This window comes from Setaria viridis, chromosome 7, assembly GCF_005286985.2.
Source record: "Setaria viridis chromosome 7, Setaria_viridis_v4.0, whole genome shotgun sequence".
Lineage (NCBI taxonomy): Eukaryota > Viridiplantae > Streptophyta > Magnoliopsida > Poales > Poaceae > Setaria > Setaria viridis.
In genome coordinates this window covers 30,339,912-30,363,853 of record NC_048269.2, presented here as the reverse complement: position 1 = coordinate 30,363,853, position 23,942 = coordinate 30,339,912, and the positions used below count along the sequence as shown (strand labels likewise).

Genomic DNA, 23,942 nt, shown 5'->3' with positions numbered 1-23,942 from the left:
CCACGATTTTCCCATGGTAAATTTGCACATCGATGAACTCCAATCACTAAATTACATTATTCTGTGATGACTGACCAAGTTACCTTCAAGCACAACTTAATGTTGGCTCGCACCATTAAGGGATGGACCAAACTGAATAATCTGTATGTCATTGCTAGCTTGAGAATCAACTGTTAACATCAACTTCTCGTTCAAGCAGACAGCTATGACACGGCGCCACAAGGAAACCCACTTTTGTACCTCTGACTTGATGAGCTGGGAATCCCTTCTATGGCAGCGGAAGAGATAAACACATTTCTTATCGACGCTGTCTCTGGCAATGACAGTGCCATACACATGTATTGGGAAGCCTATATCCGAGGACACTACCTTGACTGAAAGGATGTTTGCGGAGAAGTGCATTCTGCACTCTGTTTGGTATGTTTCGTTAGTATGTTGCAACGGAGGAACAGGTGCTGTGGCAGGAAAAGGGAAACAGCATCATTCAAACTATTGCAGGAGAGATAATGAAGTTAAAATTCAATAGAAAACATTCATGCATACAATTTTTTTTTGCGAGGAGTATACACAATTTTGTTGGCCACAGATTACTCATGATCTCGCGTATACAGTGAAAATAGCACAAAGGGCTTTTTAGCATTGGAGACTGAAATTGCAAACCAATCCAATTCAGACAGCCACATGGTTAAGTAATTTTGAGCACATAAAAAGAATTACTTGTAAGCATACATAGCAAATAAGTAAAAGCTGATGGAACTGATAGTTTACTTAAGGTAGATGATGACTTAAAGGTGAAAGTTGAAGGACAGAGGGACTAGAACGACTGTGACAATGCACAACATAGTACTAGATGACAATACTCGGATCGTAGGTCACAATTGCTGAATTTGTTTTGTTCTGACGGCTTAACCTGCCAAACAACAATTAACTCTCCAAGTTATGTTTCTCCTACTACTCTTGCCGAACACTGCCTTGAAGATCAAACAATCAAACGGACTGATTTGGCGATTTGCTTGGAAACGATCAAGTAAACTGAACACGGAAATTGAACTTACACTCCTCGTCAAGATCGAAACTGGAGAAGTCCTCAAAGGAGAACCGGGTTCACACGCCGTCGTCATGCTTCTTCCGGCACCGTTCGATCCGCTCCGCCTCCCGTGCCTTCTCCTCCGCCAGCCGCTCAACCTCTCCGCCTCCCGAGCCTTCTTCTCCGCCACCCGCTTCAGCCTTGCCGCCGCCTCCGCCTCGGCCACTTCCTCGTCAGAAAACAGGGGCTCGTAGCGACACATCGTGGAGCCTATCTTGTGGTTGGCATGCTGCTTCTCCTCCTTCGACTCAGCGTGTTCTTGAAACAGATCGTCCAATCCGAAGTCGCCGTCGAAGGACGTCGGGCGACGACGTCGGCGTAGAAAGCGATTAGCTTTCGCGAAACGCCGTCGAGAAGCCATAACCCGCCGGTGAACCACGCGAGTCGCGAGCGACGTCTGTTTCCGTCTCGCTCGTGGCCGGCTGGAGAGCACGTGCAAGCACGCTGCACCCTAGAGGTCAGTCTGGATAGGTGTCAGCCTGGCAGGCTATTACCGGTGGTAGAAACTTTTGATTTCCAAATTTTAAACATGATTTTCTCCGCAATGGTGCATCCAATTTCAATTCCGTTTGAACCGTGATATTCCAAAATGAGATCCAACATGACTATCTTATTTTAATTTTTTTATTTTTAAAATATCAACATTTTGAATATGTTGATTCAACATTTTTGTTATACTACTTCAACAATTTCAGTACACTATTGCAACATTGCATATAAATGTTGAACTAGCTGATTCAAAATGTTGAACTAGATTTGAAGAAATGTTGTAGTTGATTAAAAATGTTGAACTTGATTTGAAGAAATATTGAACTAGTTTATTCAAAATATCGAACCAGATTTGAAAAAATATTGAACTAGTTGATTCAAATATTGAACCAGTTTTGAAAAAAAAATGTTGAACTAGCCAGATTTGAAAAAAAATGTTGAACTAGTTGATTTAAAATGTTGAACCTGATTAGAAGAAATGTTGAACTAGTTGATTGAAAATGTTGAACCGGATTTGAAAAAATGTTGAACTAGTTGTTTAAAAATGTTGAACGTGATTTGAAAACAAAATGTTGAACTAGTTGATATAAAATGTCGAACCTGATTTGAAGAAATGTTAAACTAGTTGATTCAAAATATTGAAACTAGTTTTGAGAAAATATTGAACTAATTGATTCAAAATGTTGAACTAGATTTGAAAAAAATGTTGGATCTAGTGTCTCAAAACGTTGAATATGACTCATATTTTCTATTTTAGAAGAAAAGTAAGGGTGAAAAAAATACTAGCACATGACACGTGTTTATAGGGTCATAAACTATATTTATTTGCTAAGGCATAATTATTGGGGCTATTTGTTGCTTGCTAATGTGCTTTCCCCGCATGCGGCTTAGCACGACGCTGGCAGGTAGAAAAAGCAACAAACCAACACCACACACATTATTTTTTTTATAAGTTCATGGGTCATTAGGCCTTAGTGCATGGTTTCATCGCACTGTTACCAAAACTGTTATGTCATCTTTTCAATGAAATGAAACTATCACTCTCAGTGCATAGTTTCGTTGCACAGTTTGATAAACAACCTACAACATTTATTTTTTGTGTGGAGTTATGATCACATGTGTTTTGCGATGAAACTGTAACATCCTTAGTGCAAGTTTTATTAGATTTCATGGGACTTGGTACCAGGTGGGTTTCATGTGGATGAAACTCCCCCCTCCTCATAATTAGGATGTCAAGTTAGCAAAACTTTTGATGTGGTATAGGATTTAATACCCATAAAATTCTCCATGACATCTACTGAGACTGGCTTTATGAGCCGGTTAGACATACATGTGGGCAGCTGGTGACGGATCAAAGATGTATAAGCAACTATCTATCGGATAGATAGGAGCCCCCATGAATTTGCGCAGTGCTTGGTTGGTTCTAGGTCAATGGATCTTTGTTGAGAAACCACATGACTGCAGAACCGAAGATCGGGTGATGAAACCATGGCTTCGCTGTCGTTGCCATGGCCTACGGGTGTTTAGGTGCCGTTAATAATCAATGTGTCTCCAAATGGATAAGCTCGACCCGCGCGTGCTTATGTGGATGCACCAACTGTCCAAGTGTACTACACACACCTTCGCCTCAGGAAGCACGTATATGTGCATAAGATCCCGGTCAGCGCAAGGATTACACGTACATGGTTGAATCCTGAGTTCCTGACGCTAGCTACAAACGATGGAAGACAAAATATTGCGTTGGAGTCTTTCATTTTCTTCCCCGTAAACCCTATGACGATTGTTTGTTTACCGCTTTTCACTTTTCATGTAGAACTGCAGCACATGCATTTCGCCAAATTTTCTGCCCCAAGTACTTCAGGTGAAACTAGACCCCTAGAAACAGAACATCGACACTGCACGTACATATATTTTTCCGGCGATGAAGATTCATCATGAATCAACACGAAGCACTGCACTGTGCATGCATGGCCCATCTAGTGCAGCTCCTCTATGTCAAGACCGACGCCTGAGGACACAGCATCAGAAAGCAACTTGCCGCATGAAAGGTGAAAGCTCAGACGTCTCTCTCAGCACCCGCGCGCGTCGTCGCCATCGGCCACCAAACCCCCTCGCCCGCATCCGACGTGGCGTCTGGGACGGGGTGCGGTGGTAGTTGCAGGAGGATGGTGGAGCCCTGCGCGCTGGCGCTGCGCGGTGACATCCCCCGGCCCAAGAGGCCCCTCCTCCCTCCCTCCCAACTAACCCCGAGGGCCCCCCTTTCGATTCGCACTTGACCGGAACGCCCTTCCCGTCTCCCGTCTCGTGAACAGCCTGCACTCGTCTTGTGTTCGGTGGAGGGTGGCTTGGTTCGTCCGATCACCGAGTTAATTACGAACGATGTTTTTAAAATGTTTGAGTGCCTCATGAGGAGGTTGACTCCTTGCTCTCGATCGTTGTTTGGGTTGGTAAAAGTGCTGCGAGTTTTCTCGTCCTCGGGACAGGCGGGAAACTGCTAAAGCCAATTCTGTTGGCGCCTGGCAGGTCTCTGGAGTATTCCATGACCAGTGCAACTTTTTTGTTTTTGAAACGGAGAGGCCGATTATATTAAAAAAAGATGAAGCTTAGACTAAGCAAACAACAGTGCAACAAACTCAAGAACTAGTGAAACTTTCCGATAATAAAAGGGAAACTAGTTAGCTCCAAGATTCAGACGGGCTCTGGTTCGAAGTTCCACAAGGCAAGTAGTCGATGCGGTTTCACATTTTGATTTGCAATGTTTATAATTGTATACTAATGTTTAAAGTAGATCAAGTATATTCTTAAGATAGCATTTTCTGTGATCAGTCTAATAACATCATCGATGAGTTTTTCGTCATATATTAATGAGTGAAGGAGATTAAAAACTAAATTGGAGTGTTTAAAGCATCACGCAAGGAGGATTTCTTTTTGAAAGATCGCAAGGAGGTTCGTATTCTGGAAAAACTGAACACGTGCCGGGCCCCGCAACCAACCACTTCCGAAACCAAACTTACGACCGCCTCGTGTATAAAAGCCTCAAGCCACCGGTTTCAGCCTCTTGAGTTCCCTTCTCTCATCCCTCGTCTCCGCTGCCCTCCTCGCCCGCTGCCGCCGCCGCCGACGGCCACCGCCCGCGCGCTCTCCGTTACCCCGGCGATCGATGGCCGGCCAATCTAACACCAGCTCCACCAATCAGGTCTAACACGAATAGGCGCCCTCGCCTGAGTGCGGCTGCTGAACCACAGGCCCGGCCGTCTCCTCGTCAGGTCGGGTCGAGAGGAGATGGAGGCGAGCGTGGGCATCGGGGCGCGGCCCCGTATCTGGGCCGGGCTCGTCGAGAAGCCGCATGGCGGCGCTTACTCCGCCAGAGCCCCGGCCGTAAGGTTCACGGCGGAGAAGCTGCCGCAGAGGCTGGTTCTGGGAACCGATCCGTGGAGGGGCACGGATCCTGGACTGATTCGTGCCGCAAAGCTGAAAGCATCTTGCTGCAAGAAATCGGCAGGTGAGTAGTCCAATTGCCTCTCTTGGTGTTCATGCAGTTGTCATTAACAAGTACTGGGATTACCGTATAAACTCAGGGCCAGGAGATGGGGGGTAGCTATGACGTGATTTGATGCCAATGAACATGGCGATGTTTAAATCAGATTAGGCTTGCGGCTCAAAATTTTTATTTGTTCTATTCTAATATTAAATTTTTGTGGGATTGGATATGCATCTGCAACGTGCCAACAGCTGCTGGCATGGCCGCATGGGTCATCTGACACGCTTCACGCACGTGACACGTGACGGCTAAGATACGGGGCAGCAAGTGTCGAAACTCGTGTGTTTGGCGTTGCCATACGGTTTCGCTGGCTACAGAACCAGTTCGTATTGGCTTTTGGGTTGGGATCGTACCATGTGACATTGTCGTTCCAACGTCAGCCATTAGGTACAGAAAAACAATGAAAACTGAAATGGATTCCTTAAAGGGAAGATAAAACTCTTTCGTGGCAGAAATTTCGCAATTGGTTTTTAGACCACTTGATGTGGTTTTTAGGACCTATTGTTATGTTGTAATTTACTACTCCAGCAAGCTATAAAAGCTTTATTAGCACTAATGTGCAGCTTAATTCCTTGAAATTCTGAAGAGATAATACGATGTAATTTGCATGCTAGTACGGATCAGAGGACTAGGGGCTCTGGCTGGATTGTTATTTAAGCCATAATTTAGCACATCAGACGGTTGAGATCTGATAAGCATGATGATGGCTTGCAGGTACTGAAAAAGTCCACTACTCTGCTGATGAAGCTCTCATACTGCAGGTCAGGAAAAATTTTCTTTTATGAATAGGAAAAGTGTAATGATAATTGCCTTGAATGGAGAAAGAAGCATCAAACAACAATTATAGTTTTTTTATAAATATAACTGACATCCATGCTAATTCCAGCAAAAAGCCCAGGATGTTCTCCCTTACTTGGATGGCCGATGTGTTTATCTAGTCGGTTAGTTCTAGCAACACTTTTTTTTTTTTTGAAAAGTCAGTTCTAGCAACACTTCAGCTCAATCCTAAGCACAAACCATCATGTCGCTTTGCATATATGATATTCATGTACTTCGGTATACAGGAATGATGGGTTCAGGCAAAACTACTGTTGGGAAGATATTAGCCGAAGTATTAGGTTATTCGTTCTTCGACAGGTATGCATTCCTCTCTGATAACTAACTTCACCAACTGTCAGCCAAAAATCTTCATAGAAGTAACCTTTTCTTCTTCTTCTTACAGTTTAGTAATGTTACTGGCCTATTCCTATTGCAGTGATAAGTTGGTAGAGAAGGCTGTCGGCATCTCATCTGTTGCTGAGATCTTTCAGCTCCATAGTGAAGCATTCTTCAGAGATAATGAGGTATATATCTGTTTCTCTAATGATATTTATTTAAATTTTTCCTTATTAAAGGTTGAAGGTGTGGGAAAAGACTCCCAAGTCTGCAAGGCATTCGTTCATCTTTCTTTCTAGGAAGATCGAATTGGCAATTCCCCGCCTCAGATTTAATGCTGTAATCCGGTAGAGGCTGACAGCATTAGGCTCCTATTCAAGTACCTCTATACCTGATAACCAACTTTTCTGATATCCTCTTGTTTCATTCGACTTGTCAAGAGTGAGGTCCTAAGGGATTTGTCGTCAATGCATCGGTTAGTTGTTGCAACTGGAGGTGGTGCCGTGATCCGACCAATCAATTGGTACTAGAAGTGATAAACTACCCTGAGGTTGATTTTCAAAACCAATTCTCACACTGGGAAATTTGCAGGAGTTACATGAAGAGAGGGCTGACTGTGTGGTTAGATGTTCCACTGGATGCACTTGCAAGAAGGATTGCTGCCGTGGGAACCGCATCTCGGCCCCTCTTGCATCAGGAATCTGGTGACCCATATGCAAAGGTAGCTACCGATGCTCTTATTACTATCATATAAGATTTGAGCTCTTGAGCTCCACTCAATACTAATATACTATTTTGGTAACCCTTACAGCGCTAAGGATCTATTGTTTTCTAATGCAGGCTTATGCAAAACTTACATCACTTTTTGAGCAAAGAATGGACGCATATGCTAATGCTGATGCCAGAGTTTCACTTGAACGTAGGTTTCCTATCATTTCCAATAACAATGTCAACTATGTATACTCCTGATTGTGCTTCTAATGCTTTATACTACTAATAAGCTCACTGAACACAATGCTTCACGAAATTTAATTAATTGACCAAATTCTTCGTGATGCAGATATTGCATTAAAACAAGGGCATAATGATGTCACTATACTTACACCTAGTACCATCGCTGTCGAGGTACCCTGAAATTCTGTTTCTTGCTGTTATGCCTTAGCTGAATTGGCCTTCACAACTAAACTAACTGGGGATTTTTTTTGCTTCAACCCTTCCAGGCATTGCTAAAGATGGAAAATTTTCTTAGTGAGAATGCTATGGTCAGAAACTGACCTTTTGTTGCTGGGAAAAGGACACTGACAACATACGGCCCTTATTTGTTTTATTGTACATATACCTCTGCATGAACTCCTTTTACAGTACTATTAGATTGTTCACGCAACATGAAAGAGGATCATTTGAGTTTGTACTTGTGCAAATGAATAAGAAAATAGTTTTTGTTAAGTTAAAATAATTGCCATTTGCTGTTTATCTTATTATAATGAATGGTTGATGGGCACATTAGGTTTACATGCTATTGCCTTTTTGTTATGTCATATACATTGTGAAACAAAATCAGATAACATGAATCCATGCTTTTCAGTCAAACTGCATTACTGCAGTATTATTATTTTTTTATCACACAAAGAGCTAACTCAAAAATTCATTAGTTACACTATATGGACTTAACAAAAAGGGCCTTTTACAGGGCTTCCTTTTGTTTGAAAAATATGTACATAGTAAAGAAGTGTTTCCAAAATCATTCATAACAAAGAAAAAAAATGTCAGAGTGATTTTGGATTCTAGATTAGATGCTACCGCATGGGAAAAAAAACTTCTCGTCTTCTAGTAGTGATTCAAAAAGAATAGTTAAACAAAAACATTTAAGTAAGCAGAGATGAAAAATCTGTACCTTTAGCTTTACATGAACATTCTTCTAATAGTTCTCGCAACAGCCCGAGATAAAATACGATTGGCTAAATCCGTTGGCAGAAGAAGCAACTGCTGTTGGGACTCCGGTGGAAGCTTCGATACAGAAGGGTATACACAAATGAGTAATGTGCCATGTGGAATTTGACATATGTTAGTCTCACTGAACTTATATATATCCGACTTACCTCAGGAATGATGGAAAGAACTGGCAAAAATTCTGGAAGAGATGCCATTTCGTACAGAGCAAGAGAAAGTTCATCTGTGCTACCACCATTCTCTATGGCATTGTTATTTCCAGGACTCTGCAAAACTTATACACAGTGAACAAAACAAACAAAGGCTCAAAGGAAAAGTTGTAAATCTTGCAATATGATATACCAAGTCACTGACTCATGTCAGTGGGGACATATATTGATAGTTCATGACTTAACTTTTGATCAATCACATTCATATCTAACCTAAATTTTTTCCCGTCCACACAAATGAATAAAGAAAACAGAGCTGAGGTCTATTGATAATTGTACATACCGGAGATGAATTTTCCTTCCGAGAAACCTTAGATAAAAGTAGGAGCAGGCGATATAGATTTCTCAAGTTATTAACATCCTCGTCATCTAGTGAGGTTAATGGGGATGGACCACCAGCAAATGGCAATCTGGAGGCTGCTGCAGATGTTGCTGAGCTTAATGTGGCTACACCAAGTGCATCTATTCCCTGCAAACACTAAATTCTTGAGAAAACATGCCAGAAAGTATTCCTGTCAAAACAGGAATGCAAATTCACTTTAAGCAAACATGAATAATGCCAGAAGAAGACTCCTTATCTTCTAAAAGTTAATCGAATTTATTGAAAGACCAAGAAAGGTGAACCACAAGGAATTTATTTAGAATATAGAATCTTAAGATGCTCTGGATTTTCCAAATATTATGATGATCAAGCTAACTCAATATGTAATTTCGCCTTCAAAAGGCTACTACCTTAGCAATCTCCTGAAGAAGTAAATCCTTCACAAAGGCACCCTGCAAAGGGAGCACAGAGCATCAAATATTTATCTGCCAGGTTCAATCTTGTTTGTTATGGTGAAGAGTTAGTTCGGTGTCAAACTATTATTTGCCTGATTTGGTCATACCTGGTCAGTGAGTGTGAATGACAAGACTTGCTTAATTGCATATCTTGTACTATCAACATCTTCTTGTTGATTTCTGACCAATGATTGCTCTGTTCTGGCACGAAGTGACTGTAAAAAGAACCATGCAATGGGGATATGCTCAGAAGCAGATACCACATTCCCAGTGCAGATAGTTTCATCGTGTAATTGATTAGAGCTTCAGCGTTAGCAATTTTGTTTAATGACAAAACCCAAATCCATATGCAAGTCATTACAAATTAGCTGGAATAGGCTAGCTTCTTCCTCATGTTAGAAAGGGAAATTTCACCAAGTTTCAAACAGTTAAATCTTTATTCACATTACAAATATCATATTAGACATAACAAAACTTCATTGGCTGGGATAGGCAAGCAGCATCTAAGACATAGAACAGAAGAAACCAACCTCAGTTAACAAAGATTCCAGACGATCAATTTGGAAAGTGCCATCCTGTAACACATTTTAGTTGAAGAAAAAAAGTAGTCAAAACTAAATAATTTACAGTAGAAAATCTTGGGCATAACATAGGCAGGAAACTTGAAAAATATTGTAATTCATAGTAAAACTGTCATTATTGGTCTTGTAAACTTGTTAGCATGATCAACACCTCAACAGTTAATACAATTTAAAGTTTTCTGAAAATACAAATGCAGAATAACCTTATAAAGAAGAGCCTGCAAAGTTGATCGGAGCTTTGGTGAACTGTCAGTGAGAACTTTTCTTGCAATCCATGGGTATGAACTGCCCAGCACTTTATAGTTTGGATTAAAACTTATTGCAATACCTTCCAAGACAGCAAGGCTGAAAAATCACAGCAAGCCTCTTATCAGACAAATATTCAAGAGCATCTGCCTGTATGCAAGCTCTTTTAGTGAAGCACTTTGCTCAAATTTTGCAGACAAACTCATTACCTTCGAATTACAAGGGAAAAGTAAGAAGGTATCTGGAACTTGAATTTATACCTGAAACAACGGTTAGCGCTATTAGCACAAACTTATAGTGCATACATGGAAGAAATGGTTCTCTGTAAACTAGATTAGTACATTGTTCGTCCAAGATTTCCTGACAGATCTCCAAAGCTTATATTCTGAACTCCTCTGTTAACAGCATTCTCAAATACACCTGAGGCAGATATAAAAGATTAGGATACTGACTTACTGAGTGGTGTGCCAATTGGACGAGTATTGCGACCTCATTTCTGATCTAAAAATTGAGATTACTACGGCAGTATCTAGATCAACTAATTCTGAGTTACATTTAAACATTCACAAAATTAATCTGGAACCGGAATACCTGTCAGTGCCTTTGTTACTTCACCCTTCTGGGCAGTTGGAGGAAGCAAACTGCAAGACATGTAAAGATGAGTTGTATTTAATGCCCTATGGTGATTCCTGAGAGGAAATGTTATTGGTATAAATGAATTCCACTTCACAAGCCTAACATATCACATACTGATACTGATAACTGACAACCAACCTGATGAGTGAAAGCCTATGGAAGTTAACATACAGCTGGCTTGTTTCAGTTCAGAGTAATTTTCTTACCCAAGAGTGATAAAATCTTTTGCTAAAGCATCAAAATCACGGTTAACAAGATGAAGACAGGCTTCAATAAATCCATCACGAAGTTCTTGTCGGAATTCTCCCATCATCCCAAAATCTATTAACAATTAATGTGTTATACTAGTTGAAACAGTGAGAGCTTCATTTAATTCGTGGTACAGAATCAAACTTGGAGCCCAAAAGTTACCCAGGGCTACACACAGGCAATTTTTAGTGCAGAGATAGTAAAATACAACTATATTACCTAAGTAGGCTAATTTCCCATCAACTGTACGCAAAAGATTTCCAGGGTGTGGATCTGCATGATAAAATCCATATTCTAATAGCTGGGAAAGCGAACAATATACTCCAACCTGTAAAGTAAAATATGCCAGGATAATCTATCTGATCAATGGTGCTTAGGGAAGCCAACTTTTATGTGAATTTTTGAGCTTTGAAAGGTCACCTCAACCAAATATTGATCTCTGACTTCTGACAACTTTTCCCCCTACAAGACCACAAAGAGCAAGTAGAATTACAAACTGCAATTTTTGCATGCATGTTCGGTTGCTAACAGTATCAGAAACTGTACCTCTATCCATTCCATGATAAGGACTCGCCTTCGAGACTGTTCCAGATACATTTCAGGAACTGAGACATCTCTAAACTTCCCAAACAATTCTCTGTCACAGAATCAAAAGATGTTTCAGGAAACCATTCAATGATGAGATAGTCTCAAATAATCAATTTCCGTAGTAATATGTTACAATAGATACTTTACTGAAAAAGCACAACTATTATATTAGGATAGTAGTTCTCAAATAAACCTGATGGTCTCAATCTAAATAGTCTTGCATGTCTGTAGCAAAAAAGTGAAGGGTGTTTGACCAGTCAAGTTCTAAAACACCATATATTTCTCAATGAAGGTGCATTGATCATAGAAGATGCGTTGAACTGGACTTTGCCTAGTGGATAAAGAATTCAACCTGAACTTAAGTCCATTTCTTGCTTCTTCTCTATAATCCATCTCCTGCATCAAATGTGATTTACCTGTATTCAATGTGAATATCTAAGAATATGCAGCTAATTTTTTTAATCAGATGTCTGATAGAGCCTAACAGCCCTAAATAGAAAACTGCTAGTAACTGGAGGGCATTCTTGCCAGAATAATAACGTCTTTCTTCATCAGGCTCTAGAGCTATCACAAAAGCTATGGAATCTCATGATAAAGAGTATGAATGCAATGGTTTTAAACAACTGTCACATTGAAAAATGATTAATATTTATGTTCTTCCTTGGAGATATATAATAGATGTGTCTATAACTTCATATACACACTTCAAATTACTTGAGCCAAGTGAATTTTGAATAGAATAATAGCACAAAAGATATTTTGAATATAATTTGTGCCCATAGCCAAAATTTTGGAAGTTGACCTCCCATAATTTTTTTTCCTAGACTCTTTTTTTCCTGCCAAACTGTTGTTATCCACATAGCCCAATGAACCATTTTGAAGGAACAGGAATACTATTTTGTTCCTCTAGTTGATGTACTTTTCATACTTCTATCAGATATTATATCATGCCGCTGCCTTCAGATACTATAGCCAAATTGTGAATTTTTTGACTAGCATTTGACGTGAGTCAAAGTAAATGAACAACACTGACATATATAGGTTGACATGGAAATGACATATCAGATCGTAAAATATGGAAAAGTTACCCGGAACAGGCTCGATGCCCATTCGTCAAGCACAGCCTGCACATGGGAGAAGCACATACATGTGATTAAAAGCCAAATAAATAGAAGAAACAACATAAATGATAGAGAATAATATAGTTGAAATTTTTTAAAAAGTATTTTCCTTTTTTGTTGGGTTAATTTTCTAACTTTTGGCCTTTGAAAGAATCAATTCTTCAGTTGATTACATGGACAAATAACAGTACACAGACTTACCGGAAGATCTGTGTTCAACTTGGCAGCCTTCCTTGCAAGACTAGCTAGGAACCTCAAGATATATATGTCCAATGAAATTGCTGCTTGAACACCAGGTCTTTGTACTTTGACAGCAACAACCTTCCCGTTGGATCGAAGCCTAGCCTGGTAAACCTACAAGAGTAAGAAAAATGGAATGCTATGTCACTCAGAGATGAAATTCCATGGTTATTGACATTGAGAATTGTGAATCAATAAGTATTTGTGTTTATAATGCAAGTGCAGGGTTCCATCTTATTGTGCCTTTTAGTTGCTTTAAATTTCAAGTCCATGAAGTTACCTATTTGTGGTTCCTTTAAGGAAACACGTGATTGAAACTTCATACAGGTTCAGATTTCCATCCTACAGTACTTTAGTTGCTCCAAAATTTGAAGTGCATGAAATTATTTGTTTTTTATTCCTTCAGGTAAACATCCAGTAAAAAATATTAACATGCAAACTGAACTTGAGTTGCATATCAATTTTTGGTGTTCGAAGTTCAAACAGCAACAATGTAGGGAGGATACTGTCAGATAACTCAGCTACCCAAATGCACCTGAACACATGCAACTGTGCTCTGCTTCCTTAGATAGAAACACAAAATGCTGCTAAGAGCGGCCAATCGATCCATAAAGACACTAAAAAAATGGTAAACTAATCGGACCTGCCCAAGAGATGCAGCAGCAACTGGCTCTGGTGATATCTCAGAGAAAATCATATCCAGTGGCAGCCCAAGCTCTTTTTCTATAATGTTAAAAGCAGCATCGGTTGAAAATGGTGCTATGCGGTCCTGAAGCAGTGAGAGCTCATCAAGGTATGCAGGCGGAATAACATCCTGCAGGAAATGAAACGAGGGAGGTGCCAATTGATCAAACATCTAAACTTAATGCAATCCAAGCCTGCAATCTCAACAGGTTATCAAATGAAAATGTAGCAACTAGTGAACCTCACCGGCCGTGACGAAACTGCTTGTGCGATCTTCACAAATGCCTGCGATTAAAAGAGTAGCATCATGTCATGTACACGCTAATGGTCATCTCGTACGGGACGCACACATGAACAAGCAGACATTGGGAAATGATACATACCGGGCCAAGTTCCAATAGTATCCTCCTGAGCTGAGCCGCCCGAAGCTGCAACGACAACACCAAATCATCGATGAACCAAAGCACGGCCAGGAATTCGATCAAACAGCAAGCATGCGCAGGACCGATCAAAAGCAAGCGTAGCGTGAGGTGGCGGACCTCGAACATGTCGTCGGCGCGCTCGTTGACGCGGTCGAGGTACCTCAGCGCGAACCACCGGCCGAAGGAGGTGCCGATCTGCAGCGAGCGCCGGAGCACGAGGAGCGGCCGGCGGCGGTACACGGCGGCGATGCCGGGGAGGTCGTAGGCGGTGGGGAGCTGCGACTCGGTGGCCGCGCCCTCCTCGAACAGGTACCCGGAGCACCTGGTGAAGGCGTCCTCATCGGAGCTGACTGCGATGGAGCCGGACGCCGCGGCGAGGGGGGGCGGCACCAGCCGCCGGCGAGGCCGAGGCCGGGGTGGCGGCGGCCTCCCTCGCAGAGCGGGCGCAGGGACCGCGCGGGGATGGAGGAGAAGCATCTGGAACTTCTGGGGACGCGAAGGATTTGGGGATTCGAATTTGGATCGGAGATTTGAGAGAGGAGTTGGAGCGGGGAAGGAAGACGAAACTAGAGAACGGGTGGGGATTAGGCGCCAAAAGGGAGTGGTGTTTACAACGGCGTGATTTTTTGTGGCGTAGCATTTTCCGGCGTAGAAGGGGACACGACAGCACGTTCGGCGTGGCACAACAGTTACGCCTCAGAAGATCACGACGAAACGTGTCCTGGCTCTGAACTCTGAACTGTGTTATCCCCTTCCGTTGGCGGTCGCGCGGGGAAGAAGAAGGCGGGTGAACCATGGCGATCGTGGCCGTGCTCGTCGCACCCACCACCGCGCCACGCCGCTGCTGGCGCGCCGCGGCGGCTTCCTCTTCGGCGGCGTCCGGGGTGGACCTCAAGGCGCTGCAGGCCGCCATCGACAAGGTGAGCGGCGGTCGCAACGGCTTCTGACTCCTGATCAATTAATTTGATGAGGTGACGCATTGAGCTGGGTAGTGTTGCAGAAGAGCAGCGATGATGTGAAGCAGGCGCTGGACCAGCTGAGGGAGCTCGGCTGGGCCAAGCGGTGGAGTTCGCAGCCGTACGTGTCGCGTCGCACGGTCAGTGCAGTGCCTTCTGAAGCATCGATGATCAGACACCACATGTTTGCAGGGCATAACTCTGCCATGCATTTGCATTTGCTCGTGCAATTCTGGTGCAAGCATCCTGTAGTCTTTTATCGTTGTGGCTGCATGGGTCTTTTGACTGTCTCTGTCTGGCTCTGATTGTTTGTAACTGATGAACCTGCATTCTGAACTGGAACTGTGGAACAGACACCTCTGCGGGAACTCACTACCCTTGGAATCAAGAATGCTGAGAATTTGGCAATTCCAAGTGTTAGAAATGATGTAAGTGTTGTCCCACTCTTTCAGAATTGAAATGCTGTTCTCTTGTTAGCTGAGGCAAAGCATGATGTTTTAGTGAAATTTTTGGAACAAGCAGTTCATATGCACTACTGTAGCATCATTCAGAGCTAAATATCTCTCGCTTTTCAGAGTCTGATTCTGCAGTTTCTTTGGTATCATCATGCAGGCAGCGTTTTTATTTACGGTTGTCGGTACCACTGGATTCTTAGCCGTCCTTGCAGGCCAGCTCCCTGGGGTATTACTATTTCCATGACACCAGCTCTATGTACTTTCAAATAAGATGAGCAATTGAGCATAGAGGACCTGAAGTCATGGGTACCTGCAAAAATGATTTTGGTTTTGATGTCTAAATGAAAAAACAGCAAAGGTTTAAATCTTCTGAAATTATCTGTGACAGGATTGGGGCTTCTTTGTTCCCTATTTGATTGGAAGCATTTCATTGATCGTATTGGCTGTCGGAAGCGTTGCTCCAGGGTACGTTTCTCTTCGCTTCTGCAATTTTTGACTAGCAATTCAAATGCATGAGTTTCTGTGATGACATCATCTGTTGGAGTAAAGTGTGCTTATACATGAAAGAGGCAAGAGTAGTGTCCTTAAATAACTTTTACTGCCTCAAGGAAAAAAAATCAAGAACATCAAATGTTCATTTAACTCAATGCATTGACCATTCAAGATATCACTAACATTACAAAATTGGACCCCAATGCATAATGGTGCTCATTTTTTTATAGTAATTTCCATGTTGCAGATTAATTATGAACCCATGTTAATTATGCACACTGTCGTTGCAGTCTTCTGCAAGCAGCAATTGGAGCGTTTTCTACGGTCTTTCCTGACTACCAGGAGAGAATTGCTAGGCATGAAGCTGCTCACTTCTTGGGTATGGGATTCTCCTATCCCAGTAAGACAATATCTGCAGTAGAAATTTACTGACTTGCAAGCTTTTCTGAAATTTAGTCGCCTATTTGATTGGCCTCCCTATCCTTGGATATTCTTTGGACATCGGAAAGGAACATGTTAATTTGATAGATGAGCAGTTACAGAAGCTAATATACAGTGGGCAGCTTGATGGAAAGGAACTAGACAGGTAACTCTTTTAACTTTTCCATACTTATAATCTACTTCATATTTTGTGTACTTCTGCAGTTCTGTTTATTTCGGACACTACAGTGTAAATTTGATAACTGCACTGCACACCTGCATATCGCCAGGATCAAATAAATCTGATCAAGCTACTGATACCTATAGAATTTCCTCAGGTTAGCAGTAGTTTCAATGGCAGGACTGGCAGCTGAAGGTCTAGAATATGACAAAGTTGTAGGTCAATCAGCAGACCTTTTCACCCTCCAGGTGCTCTACGAATTTATTTTATCCTCCCCAGTTCCATATTGTCACATTTTCTTTGTGATATCTTTAGAAAACTGCATCTAAAGAATTTCCTGTTTGTTTGCTTCTAGAGGTTCATAAACAGAACTAAGCCGCAACTAAGCAAAGATCAGCAACAAAACCTTACCAGATGGGCAGTGAGTTATCCTTTTCACCTCTCTTGAACTAGCAGAAGCAGAAACCATGCCATAACTTACATGTTGATTGATGCCGTTCTTTTGGCATTGCAGGTCCTGTTTGCCGCATCACTTCTGAAGAACAACAAAGCAGCCCATGAAGCACTTATGTCGGCAATGTCCCAGAATGCCAGCGTGTTGGGTTGCATTGAAGCAATAGAGAATGCCTCCTGATTGCAATGAACTTGAGTGCCCTAACATGATCGGATTTGGGACTGTTGAAGAAAACTTAAAAAGATGTTGAATTCATGCTCTAACAGGAAAAGGTTTTTTCTTCCCATTGCATCTTCGTCTGAATTTCTGAAATACGACATATTATGTTTAGTGACAAGCTCACAAGCATATGAGGGTATTGTTGAGACTCTCGAGAGTTGTGGCTTGTTAGCGTTCTCAGCTAGCTAGAGCTTGCATTTGAAGTAGCAAGAACACAAACGTCTCCTTTCGGATATCAGAATCTCAGATCACACGAAGTCAAGTCCTTGAAAGCGAGGGAAATTTACACGATGACATACAGACAAAGGCAGAATGGTGGTTCTCGCGCGCTTGCATTGGTTTGGTTGTCGGCTTCGCCGACGGCGAGGTGGGCAGTGGGCGGTGGATGGTGGGTGCTCTTCGGCGAACGGTGAGCACGTCAGGCGATCCCAAACGGAGGACTGTTGAACGGTGCTCGCCTGCTCGGTATCCCTTTCGTCTTCCTCGCCATTGAGACCTTTAGCGAGCAGAGGAGTGGAGAGCGGTGCCTGAGCAAAGCGATGAATGGGGTGAATCTTGCGCTCCCGGCTGAAGCGGAAGGCGGGGAGGTTGGCGGCTGTGGAGGCGGAGGCCGTCGGCCTATGGGCCGCGGAAGAGCCGACGAGGACGGCGCGAAGGCCACCTGGGGGGAAGTTTTGTAAATTACCTATCCGAAATAGGGGGTTAAATGGAAAATATTGGATCGCAATTATTAATCACGATCCAAATTAGGGGGTTATTTATAAATATTTTGATCGCGACTGTTAATCTCGATCCAAATTAGGGGGTGGTCGTAAATATGGTCTTTACACAAATATTCCAGTTCGGCGACATGGGCGTCCGGGGAGGTCCCGCCGCCGCCGGCGACTTCTGCTAGCCCCGCCGCCAGGCATCCCGCGCTTGCCTCCGTGAAATACGCGCACCTCCCCTGCCCCTGTTGGCCACCACCAGGAACGAAACGATGACTAGCTCTCTATCTCACGCTCGCAACAAAAATGCAAGGGATGCACACTAGCTTTTCTTGCTGCCGGCGACGAACGCCGTGGAGCCGATAGCTCCGGTATCTCGGCACTTGTATTTCACTGGACTCGGCAAAATGAACAGAGGGGCGCAGGGGCTACAAATAGGCCACGGACTTGCCAGGAGCACTCCTCCACGTCCGGCCTTCCTGCCATGATCCGCATGACATGCACAACGTCGTCGTGAGCCATTCGCTCTCCCGGACAACGTGGCCATCTTCATGCAGATCGGCACCCGCGCACACGACCCACTCCGTCCACTAACAAACTAGCGATTGCTACGTAACTACCTACACACACGCATGTACACGACATGCAGCTGAACCTGAACCTATGGACCTAACCAGACTCAAACAAACTGCAACGCACGCATGCACACGACCTGACTCAGACGCGCCACCACGAACACACCATGGCACGGCACACTCGCACGCCACCATGAACACACCGTGGCGGGTTTATTCCTAACAGCCCCATCTCTCGCATGCGGGTCCTCCGGAGATTCGGCCGCGGTGATGCTCACGGCAGTCCGATCCGAACAGGCCGGACATGTCGGAGCCGTCGCCTTTCCCGCCGTCCTTGACGTTGTCCGCCTCCTCGTCGCCGCCGCTGCTGCCGACGCTGTCGTTGCCTTTCTCCGGCCGTCCGGCAATGCCGTCGCCGGCCCGGCCGCCGCATCGGTGCCCGAGCTCCTGCTGTACAAGCTCTAGTGGCTCCACATCGACGCGCCCTGGTCCGCCTCGCCGCCGCCGCCGAGGACGTACTCCGGCACCGCCCCGCTGTCGTACCGGAACTCATCCTGCCCGTGGGTGGCGGGGTTGCACGCGGCGTACATCCCCGCTAGCCCCTCGGGCATGTCGGCCGGCGGGCGCCCAGGGCGGCTGCTGTTGCTTTTCGGTGGCGGCGCCGGGCTCGCTCATGATGGCGCGGGACAGGCCCAGTTTGATGCGCTCGAGATGTCGTCGGCCTGCGGCGCCGGCTATGGACATGTCGGGTGGCACGGCGGGCGAGGGGAAGTCGGTGCGGCGCTTCTTGGTAAGGAGGTGGAGCATCTCGTCCTTGAAGCAACCTAGAGCGGCCTCGGCGAGGTGCGCGACCTGCGGTAGCGCGAGCGTGGTGGCGATCTCGGCCATGACCATGAGGTGGCCGGTGGGAGAAGGACTTGTGCGTGACGGAGTCGATGCCCACCCCGGAGAGCTTCTTCTTGAGCTTGGTGTTCCAGTGGTTCTTGACGTCGTTGCCCGTCCGCCCGGGAAGCTGCGCCGCGATCACCGACCACCTGTTGCCGACGACGGGGTGCAGCTTGATGATGGTCTGCTCCTCGGCGTCCGTGAACTCGCCGTGCTTGAGGTCGGGCCGCAGGTAGTTTGTCCACCGGAGGTGGCAGCTCTTGCCGCACCGCTGCAGCCCGGCGTTCTTGGGGATGAGGCGCCTGTTGCGCTTGCCGTACTGCGTGATGTAGGCGTTCACTGCCCGCGCTTCACGTTGTCCTTCCCGCAGCACGGGACGCGCACGCGCCCCATCTCCGCCGCCGCCGCTTCGGGCAGTGCACCGCCCTGACGACGCTGATGACGTTTACCGTTTGCTTTTGTTCAAATCTTTCATTGGCCCAAACGGCAAAACGTTGCAGTTTAATTACGAACCCATGTTAATCACGCATACTATCAGTGTAGTCTTCTGCAAGCAGCAATTGGAGCGTTTTCTGCAGTCTTTCCTGACTACCAGGAGAGAATAGCTAGGCACGAAACTGCTCACTTCTTGGGTATGTGATTCTCCTGTCCCAGGAAGACTATATCTGCAGTTGAAATTTACTGAATTGCAAGCTTTCCTGTAAATTCAGTCGCCTATTTGATTGGCCTAGGGATATTCTTTGGACACTACAGTGTGAATTTGATCACTGCACCGCACACCTGCACAAATATCACCAGGATCATATAAATACTAGGACGATCCGCGCGCTTCGCCGCGCCCGTATAGGTATAGGATGATGGTAATGCTCTACGCTGCAGGTTGAGATCCTCTGCAAACAAAGGTTGGCAGTATGTACTAATTGATTAACGCAATTAACGAACCAGTTCGTGTATCACCGTACCAATCAACTGTAAGGAAACATGATTTTCCGTATCCTATGAACAAATGTATTAGTGTTTTGTCTGCTCTTTGGACTTGAGACCATAGATTCTTGTACATGAATAATGGATATCCTATGAGGAATGCAAACTCAAATTATCCAAAACAATACACATCAGCAGAAACGATACTGCAGCATAGACTCATAGGCATGAAGTAAAAGTACATCACAGTGAAGGTTCACTTAAGTAAAACTTATGCCAGCTGCCATGATATATTTTTTTTAAGGCAAAAACTGTGGGGGAGTTCCCCACAGCACTTCATTTTCATATATATAAAAGGACACAGAAATATATAAAAGGACACAGAAAAAAGAGATACTTACAGAGAAAGAGATGGGGGGAGGTTAAGTTAACTTTACAAAACTGTCTCTCTAGCCATTGAACAAAAATAAGCCTGCATCCTCCCTAAGCATATGCATTTGGAGGGACGCTTGATCTTTGAACCTCACAATCCAAAGCCTGCGGTTGGGTTGCGCTGCGTCGAATATGATGGCATTCCTCATCTTCCATAACTCCCAAGCTGCAATGATGAATATTTCCATGAAAATGCGGTGGTTTTGCGTCTGTCGGTCAGTGGTAATCCTCTAATGAATTTCTTGGCCTGTCCATGTAATGTGAAGGTCCGACCAGCAGTCCCGTGCGAAAGGGCAGTAAAAAAAGAGATGATCTGTATCTTCTTCAGTTCCAGAGGAGCAGAGGGCGCAATTGACCCCTGATTGGACATTGAAATGTCATCTTCTAAGGATATCTCTTGTATTCAATCGATAGACAAGAAGTAGCCAGGCAAAAAACTTAAGTCGCAGCGTGCACTTAAGCTGCCATGATATATTATTGTGTCCTCTTTATTGTGATCATATCAAAGTCCATTAGTACAAAGTTGCGTGCTTGCTTCCTTGGCTGAAGCTGCCTACGAATGACAGAGATTAGCATGCACATAATCAGAAGATCTGTGATTGGAAATGCACATTAGACGCAAGCAACGCAACTGCAACTAAGCAGAAATTGATGGATATTTGTCTATTGTCAATGCAAAGGGTGTAAAAAAGGTCGACGATCCTAACTGAGCAAATAATGACACCATACATTCATTTTGGAGATGGTTGTATATTGGAATGGATACAAAACAATGCTGGAAAGAGGAACATTGCGCTTAAACCACATCATTTTTCAGTTTCCCTCGTAGTTTGGAGGAAACAAAGTTCTGAAAATCTTAACCCTTCAGCTAGTATCATATAACATTTATTTGAAAAAATATACCCATGAAACAAATCTACCAACATTGAACTGCAATCGTATGAATTTGAGCGCAATCCAAGCATATTATTTAAACTGATGCAAAAAATGGTTAGCTCATTCCGATGCTGTATCAAACACATATGCCAATAGTCTTAACATTGCTGAGCAACTGAAACAATTAGGTGCAAAGGTAACATCATAATAGGCATGTTTTTTCTAGATTTGGAATGCCATGTGTTGGTCTCAAAAAGGAATTTGACACCAAACAGATTTAAAGTTACAATGGGAACAATATTCACAATTGGAAAAATTGATCCCCTCTACAGCAGGGTAGGGCTCCCCTTTTATAGTGACCTACTTTACATTTCAAAAATATCCTTACTCAACCACTGCATTTCTAGGATATACCGTACATAAAGGACATTGAAGAAAACGTGTACAAATCGAACTCTTCCACGTGGTCACGCTTCTCACACCTTCTGCCCTCTAACCTCGGGACTTCATCTTCATTTTGAGCTGAGCGCTTAGCCTCGAGTCTTCACCCGCGTCCCAAACCGAGTGCCCAGCCTTGAGGCTTCTGATTCATAGAGTCTTGTCGAAAGACCTTAACCTCGAGTGGCTCCCTTCTGAGTTTCATCCCTGAGTAAGGAATATAAGTATGAAAGCCTCGAGTGGCTCCCTTCTGAGTTTCATCCCTGAGTAAGGAATATAAGTATGAAAGCTCAGTGTTCAGGTAAGATTCCGAACACTCGAGGATTAACCCACTTGGTGTTAGTTTTTGCCGGTGTCAATTATTACCCTCGAGCGAGATTCCAAGATTTACCATTCGAGATGCTTTCTTAGAGCATGCGAAGGTTAAAAAGGAGTTACACTTTCCTTGCTACCGACGTGTAAGGTTAAACTTGGAACCCACTACTGTCATTCGTCATTCGAGGGTAGCTGAGTTTTGTTAACCCGCGAGACTAGAAAGATTCCGTGTTTTTTTAGCATCTGAGTGTTTTTTTAGCATCTGACGTACAACTCAAGGTTCAAGGTTAAAGGTTTCCCACGACTGTGACTGACGTTCGAGGGTAACTGTTTTTTTTCCCGATCCCCAACACCATGACCACCTATCTGTCTACCTGACATGCAGTCCACTATTTGTGCTCGACCACGGTGACTGCAAAGATAAAATTGGGAAACTGAAAACTTCTATTCATAACATAGCTGCAAAAACACATGGCTGATAGCACGAACGCATCACGATTAGCAACAGTTTGGAAGATGGTGTGGATAAATAATGGTCATGGAACTATTTCCTTCCCTGATCAGCAATATAGTGATACTTTTGTGCTTTTGTTAAGGATATGTATTTCAAGTCAAAGAAAAGCTTCTATACTATGCAGATCCTATGACAGCAGAAATAAATGGAAAGTGAAGGAAGGCAGGATGCTTGAGTTGGCAACCATTACTTAGTCCTACTATAATTCTGTGAATCGAGGCATCCAGGATGTGGGGAACAGGCAGCTCCGACAGGCCCAAAGCAGAGACGCAGATGGAGGCGAGGTGGGCAGAGCCTGGCCAGCGAGGCCGCTGTTGTTTTGGAGACAACGACTCCCGATCAGGGCCACGATGGGAGGGAGAGGTGGAGACGTGCTGGCGACGCAGGAGTGGGTGAGGAGAAGGACGGCGGCCGGTGCTCCAGCGGCGTGGGTATGCGGCACGGCGGCAGTGAAGGCAGAGATCGGCCATGGCGTCACATCTCTTGCCCAGCCAACTCCGTCGCGGAGCGCCGGAGCCCCATCTGCACGGCTTTGAATCTCACTGGCGGTGAGTGAATCGAGCCACGCCCCGCGGGCTTCTGAGCTTGACGCGAGGGAGGCGGAGGTGCCGAGGAGAAAGGAGGGGAGAGAGAAAAGATAGAAGAAGCTTTAACCTAGCGATCGCCGGTGTTGGTTACGGCGGAGATGGCGATGGGCGTGGTCAAGGAGGCAGAGGAGAACGCCGCGGGCTGGATCCGGCGATGAAGCCCTCTCCGGAGTCGTCGGCCCAGTCGGGGAACCAGAGGATCACAACGATTGTAGTGGCTCTAACGCGCTCAGCCTCCATCGCTGCTGTTTTACCCTGCCCCACCGACTGATCGCCGTCTCCACTGCAAGCGCGGCAGCTTCGGCGTGCAGCTGGCTCACTAGGTGAACTGCCGCTGCCTTCTTTGTGACTGGTGGAGAAGGATGGCCACGACGCTGAGCCTGAGCCCGGGGTCCGAGGAGCCCGGTGACGGCGCCAGAGCGGAGAGTGAGGCCAAGATGGCAGCTATAGGATGCCGTCATCGCGGCACCGCTGGCGGCGAGCAGAGCAACGGAGGCACCGACATGGAGAGGGAAACGATTAGAAGAGGGCGATATA

The 23,942-nt window shown here is 44.6% G+C and overlaps 3 protein-coding genes and 1 pseudogene across 10 annotated transcripts; 2 read left to right on the top strand and 2 right to left on the bottom strand.

Annotated features, from left to right (window-relative positions):
- Positions 1–133: 133 nt before the first annotated feature.
- On the bottom strand, positions 134–14,534 carry LOC117865304 (uncharacterized aarF domain-containing protein kinase At1g71810, chloroplastic). Of its 8 annotated transcripts, none has more exons than XR_004642504.2 (23): positions 14,093–14,534; positions 13,937–13,981; positions 13,800–13,838; positions 13,513–13,683; positions 12,831–12,983; positions 12,597–12,632; positions 11,861–11,904; positions 11,467–11,557; positions 11,341–11,382; positions 11,140–11,248; positions 10,878–10,992; positions 10,627–10,676; positions 10,377–10,455; positions 10,245–10,295; positions 9,993–10,134; positions 9,739–9,783; positions 9,316–9,423; positions 9,164–9,205; positions 8,715–8,900; positions 8,372–8,488; positions 8,167–8,279; positions 1,056–1,550; positions 134–455 (listed from the first exon to the last, which is right to left on the bottom strand). XR_004642504.2 is itself a non-coding variant. In XM_034749463.2 (22 exons), the coding sequence occupies exons 1-21, from the start codon at positions 14,450–14,452 to the stop codon at positions 8,175–8,177; spliced, it is 2,130 nt and encodes a 709-aa protein (XP_034605354.1). In that variant the 5' UTR covers positions 14,453–14,534; the 3' UTR covers positions 134–455; positions 8,167–8,174. The 8 variants fall into 8 exon arrangements, 5 of the variants coding, with proteins under 5 accessions (XP_034605354.1, XP_034605355.1, XP_034605356.1 ...); XR_004642507.2 differs by lacking the exon at positions 1,056–1,550 and adding an exon at positions 544–646; XR_004642506.2 differs by lacking the exon at positions 134–455 and adding an exon at positions 738–910.
- On the top strand, positions 4,859–7,784 carry LOC117865306 (shikimate kinase 3, chloroplastic). The gene is made up of 10 exons (XM_034749470.2): positions 4,859–5,078; positions 5,832–5,878; positions 6,004–6,058; positions 6,182–6,254; positions 6,373–6,460; positions 6,713–6,795; positions 6,864–6,993; positions 7,113–7,191; positions 7,333–7,397; positions 7,493–7,784. Exons 1-10 carry the CDS (start codon positions 4,859–4,861, stop codon positions 7,544–7,546), a joined length of 894 nt encoding a protein of 297 aa, XP_034605361.1. The 3' UTR covers positions 7,547–7,784.
- A 148-nt stretch (positions 14,535–14,682) lies between the features above and the next one.
- LOC117865305 (uncharacterized) lies at positions 14,683–17,219 on the top strand. Its single transcript, XM_034749469.2, has 10 exons — positions 14,683–14,895; positions 14,976–15,071; positions 15,285–15,359; positions 15,544–15,612; positions 15,775–15,851; positions 16,169–16,257; positions 16,335–16,464; positions 16,637–16,727; positions 16,835–16,900; positions 16,994–17,219. The coding sequence occupies exons 1-10, from the start codon at positions 14,770–14,772 to the stop codon at positions 17,111–17,113; spliced, it is 939 nt and encodes a 312-aa protein (XP_034605360.1). The 5' UTR covers positions 14,683–14,769; the 3' UTR covers positions 17,114–17,219.
- Positions 17,220–18,500: 1,281 nt separating this feature from the next.
- Positions 18,501–19,712, bottom strand: LOC117864865 (transcription factor MYB80-like; annotated as a pseudogene).
- Positions 19,713–23,942: the final 4,230 nt, after the last annotated feature.